At 33.0% G+C, this 5059-nt stretch overlaps 1 protein-coding gene across 1 annotated transcript; it reads left to right on the top strand.

Moving 5' to 3' along the window:
• Positions 1–273: 273 nt before the first annotated feature.
• Positions 274–3532, top strand: LOC134270891 (girdin-like). The gene is made up of 3 exons (XM_062753140.1): positions 274–706; positions 2569–2772; positions 3116–3532. The coding sequence occupies exons 1-3, from the start codon at positions 274–276 to the stop codon at positions 3517–3519; spliced, it is 1041 nt and encodes a 346-aa protein (XP_062609124.1). The 3' UTR covers positions 3520–3532.
• Positions 3533–5059: the final 1527 nt, after the last annotated feature.

Raw genomic sequence — 5059 nt, 5'->3', positions numbered from 1 at the left:
AGGGCAAAGAATATCTCAATTAGAGATATCAAATCAATAAATAAGAAAGATAAGTGTAAAATTGTTATTGCAGGACAGAATAAATTGTATATCTTTTTTTATTTTTTGAGGACTATATTTTGAATTTACAACAAGCGGAGTGATTCCTTACATATAGTTCATACATATATTCATTGTAAATCATCGGGCTTAAAGCAAAAGATATCTAGGGAGCATCAAATCCTTATATCTACAAATCAAAACAATGCTATTTTTACATCTTCTTCTTGTTGGATGGTTATATCCATGTCGACATCAAATTTACCTTTGGCGGTTCTGAAATCCGAGGAGAAGCCAATAACTGTTGTGTGTGCAAACGAATCAGTACGGGAAGACATACACCATCTAAAGCAGCAACTGAGTCAGGAAACTTTAATACGATTGTCCCTCGTCCATCAGATGTCTGCGTTTGTCAATGAATTATTAACAGTGAAAAAAGAGATGGCCAGCGTTCTGGTAAAGATGGAAGAAGTAGAAAAAGGTAATGCTGATATTCAGCTTGAAAAACAAAGAATGCGCATGGAATTGGACAGACAGATAAAGATTAACAACACTGACCGTGAAACATTACAAGAAAACACACAGCATCATAAAGACCTCCAGTCAGCTGTAGAAGAAATCTTTCGTAATTATACTGCTGAATTCAGGACCGAGGAAATTACCGAGGGTCTGTTATTTTTTCTACATGCTGATTTGTTTTTCTCTAAACCTGCATGTAAAGATAAATTGACGGTTATATAACCTTTTTTGATAAATAATACAGAATTCTGTGGGATTTAACTATATACTAAATAAACTTAAGTCAAATGAAAATGTGACCACTGAAAATGAGACATAATAATTTCAATTTGTCTGCCCGTCTGTTCGTATTTCTATCTGTATCTAACACTTTTGTTTCTGCATGATATCTCGCGGAGAATTTGGGTTTTGGGAATGAAATTTTAACTAGTATTAATTGTAACAGAAACTCTTACAGATGTCCCTCAAACTCTAGCAAAACGATGCATATCGATTCTATATGTCCTTTGAACATATTGCACATGCAGGCATGTCCTTGCATTCAATTTTTATAGTAGTATTATGTAGAAAGTCATAATACTTATTCATATTTTAAATCTCATCCTGTTTTATTAAGAAGCAAGTAATTAAGATATATAGGCATTTCAAGTTTAAGCCAATCAGATTGCAGATCACATGCACGTGTGCGCTTCCATGATTACTACTATTCTAATATACTATTATGTTGGAGACTCAATAATGTTTGACTAAGTTTGAAATTTCAAAGTATTTTGTCAAAAAAGTAAGAAAGATATTGAAACTTTTGTTTCAGCCAATCAGAGGGAAGGACACATGTATGCTCATGAGTTGATGCTCATTTGACCATGTCTTTTTCTATAGTACTGATATATCTTCGTGTTTTAAATTTCAAGACATTGCATGAAAAATTTAAATGTTATGGCTATAGTAAGTATATCAGTCATTTCACTCATTGCACGCACTTGCACGCATGTGCACGCAAAATATGTTTGTAATTTTTGTTTGGGGAACATAACAGTAATTGCCTAAAGAGCACTCCTATTGCTTTGAGGTCAAAATATCAAAGGTCAAGAAGTCATAGGTCAAGTAGTCACAAACTCAAAAATTCTGTCTGTCTGCAACACTTTTGTTTCCACACATTAGCTGACCAGTTTGTCGAGTGTGCAATACTGTAGATTCCTAAATATACGCGTGGAATTAATTATCGCGTAATTTCGCGAGAAGCACCACACGCAAAATAAAATAACTCGCCTTTATTGTTATGGTGCTGAAATCTATGTAAAATCTCTTGATCAACCGTCCATTCGTGAATATTTCTTCTTGCAATTTGACGTTGAAGAGCCCATTCGCGATAATAATTATTCGCGAAAAATAAGGAATCTACAGTATACAAGTGTATACTGCACTTCATTGTCGGTACTGAATAAGGGCATACCTACAGTATATGCGGTAATATGAAGGCGACTGCATGGGCTCCTGCGTCAGGGTAGAGCTAGAAATAAGTAGAAACATGCCTCTTATGATAGCTACTTACCATTTTATTATTGTTAACCTAGATAAGGCTAGGTCAGTTGTATTTGTATATTTTGGCAGTCCACTAGAATTCTACCAATTAGTTTAATCAGTAAACGTACTGAACCACTAGACGCCGGACACTACACTAAAGGAACCCTGTGTTTTATGTAAAGACGTGTGTAAAGAATGTATGTTGCCTGAGAAATACCTGTATCTATTTTGAGGTCATAGGTCAAGGAAGTAAATTAATATTTTCTATTTGTGTGTAAAACTTTTATTTCCGCGCGATATGTAAAGAAGCTGCTTTCTACATTCACGCATATTCTATTCCATTAATAGGGGAAAAAGAATTCTTTTAAACAGCTTGTTAGTTAGGAAATTTAATAAACTAAGGTGGCAGTACAAGAATGAATTCAAAGGAAAAAAAACAATTGCATGGTTTGTCACATATTTCATGAAAAGTCTTCATAATTACAGTGAAAAATGATATGTCCGAGATACTAGACAAAATACAAGAACTGGAAAACAACGTCACTGATCTTGAACTTGAAAATCAACGATTGCAGAGGAAATTAGACGAAAACATAATAGAAAAGGAGAAGGAGGATGACACAAAACTACAAATGATTAAGGAATTACAGGAAGATTTCAGGAATGTGACAACAAAAATAGAGAGAACACGTAAGTAAATACTGAAAAAAAGGAGAGGTCAGTCAATTATACTTAAAAAAGTTAACCTCAAAAGTTCCTTAATTTGGATTGGATTTCATATAGTTTAAAAGGTAAAACTGTGCTTCATGTATATTGAAGATTTGACAAATCTTAGTAAAACTAACAAAGTTGTTTGATTTATCTATTTATATTCACATTTTATGCTTTATAATCAAAATAAGATAAGTCAGTGCTATTTAAGAAACGTTTTTAGCATTCCTATCTTTTACAGAAAATTATAATCGATTCTTCTTTCTAATTATCAATTTAATATAAATTATATGTAACCGTGTAGCACTCTTTAAATCAACAGGACCTGAGATGCTTCCTTCGTTTCACGCTCGACTTTCGCGCCCCGTAAGAAAAATTGGCCTCTCCCAAACTGTTATCTTTGACCTTGAAGTTGTGGACACAACTAATTCCTACGATCCACAATCTGGAATTTTCACTGCGCCAGTAACTGGAACATATGTCTTCTACTGGAATATATTGTCTAATGAAGCCTCAGGAATGGACACGGCATTGGATTCCTCACAAGGAGCTTTAGGATGTGGATTCGTCAGTCATGCTGTAAATTATGGAAATGGGGGAAACTTGGTGTTAGCGAATCTGACCTCTGGAACGCATGTCTGGGTGAAGAAAGCTGACAAATTTGGCAATTACATACATGAGAGATTTTCGACATTTTCTGGTTATCTTTTGCAGGCATCAGGTTAATGTGAACTTTGTTCTGGTCAAATAAAGTTGTAATGGAAAAATAATACTATGAATTCAATGAAAAAGTTGAATGCATCTCTAAGTTTTATTGTCAGATTTGTTCTGAATGCTAGTGCATTGTGTTAGACTTTTAAGTATTTAAACGACCAACTTCGTTGTTTGTATTGAAAGCATTGCGAGCTCTCAAGGCAATGCCTGGGCTAAAAGAATTTTCAGAATATACAGAAAGAGAGAGATTCTTTTAACGAATGTAAAATTCCAGGTTTTTCTTCTCAATAGCACCTGACACCACCTCTGGTGTTTTGAAGAGGCCCGTGTCTGCTCTGCTCCAAATTTGTATTGTTTCAATGTTGTTGTTTTTTTAATATATCTCCATATTTCAATTTAATGATTGATGGTCAGCACTTTCAGCTAAATGTAAATTTAAAATTGTAGTATGTATTTATTAGTAAATCACCTCATGATAATCAGTTACATTTTGAATCAAAATAAAGTGTTTAGAAATTGTATTATTTTACAAAAATTATTTAACATACAACATCTCATTTATATCTTGCCAAGCCACAATTTACATACAACCTCTTCAATACAGTATCATTGTCGCACTAGTATATGCGATAACCATCACAAGGTCGAAAGTAATTTTGATAATCCCTACGAGACCCCTACAGAATAGATTGAAGATTAAACGTTCTTTTTTAAAACTGCATTTTTCTGCTTCTATGGATAGACAACCAACATACTAGGCATCACAATCTATGTGTTCTTCTTATCCAATAATATTAAACCTTGACAAATATCTGTATAATAAAAGAAGTAATTTTTATGAGATGCAAACAAAACTAATTTATTTTCAAATTAAGCAATTTATTATAAGCAATGATATTTTGATATAACAAAATAATTACATTTATTATGAGCCTATTCATGTAACTATACTAGTAACTATGTATTGTCTAACTAGTCCTTTTGCAAATTGTAATAACATGAAGAGAGAGAGAGAGAGAGAGAGAGAGAGAGAGAGGTATAATTCTAGTATTAATGGTGTTTTACATGTTTCATTTTGCTTTTCTAGAGAGGTTTCAGACGACTATGTACTAGAATATTCTTGGTTGTTACTCAGATGTCAATTATAAAAATCTCAAAGAACTTTAGACAAGTTTATGTTTGCCAAATGTTTCAAAAGTCAGTAACATCAACACCTAAAACTTTTTCACACTTTATACAACCATTCCTCCCAAAAATAAACAAAGATATAATAGACAACTGTTTCTTCAAAAATAATTAAAGTAGGAAATTTTTCCAATTTTTTGGTCATCAGTAAAACTTATTTTGTAAAAGATAACTCTCACTGATTCCTTACACAATTAAGTTGATATCATAAGGATGCTGGAGTTCGTCACTGACAAAATTTATGTAGTATTCGGAGACTGAGAAACTGTGATATCCTGTGGACACTTATTGTGCTCCTTTATTAGCTGACTTGTTTTTATTTCCAATGAACCTGAATTCATTCAAAAAGTTCTTAATGAGAAGAAAG

This window comes from Saccostrea cucullata, unplaced genomic scaffold, assembly GCF_032062105.1.
Source record: "Saccostrea cucullata isolate Sc308-1 unplaced genomic scaffold, CSIRO_AGI_Scuc_v1 ctg8408, whole genome shotgun sequence".
NCBI classification, from domain to species: Eukaryota; Metazoa; Mollusca; class Bivalvia; order Ostreida; family Ostreidae; genus Saccostrea; species Saccostrea cuccullata.
Note: the sequence above shows the minus strand (reverse complement) of the source record. Positions and strands in the feature narration are given on the sequence as shown.

Bases quoted from the DNA above. Each gene is read 5' to 3' on its own strand.
- LOC134270891 (XM_062753140.1), top strand. From the start codon at position 274: ATGGTTATATCCATGTCGACATCAAATTTACCTTTGGCGGTTCTGAAA. The intron at 707-2,568 runs GTCTGTTATTTT...TCATAATTACAG, and splicing joins GACCGAGGAAATTACCGAGG to TGAAAAATGATATGTCCGAG. The intron at 2,773-3,115 runs GTAAGTAAATAC...TTAAATCAACAG, and splicing joins AACAAAAATAGAGAGAACAC to GACCTGAGATGCTTCCTTCG.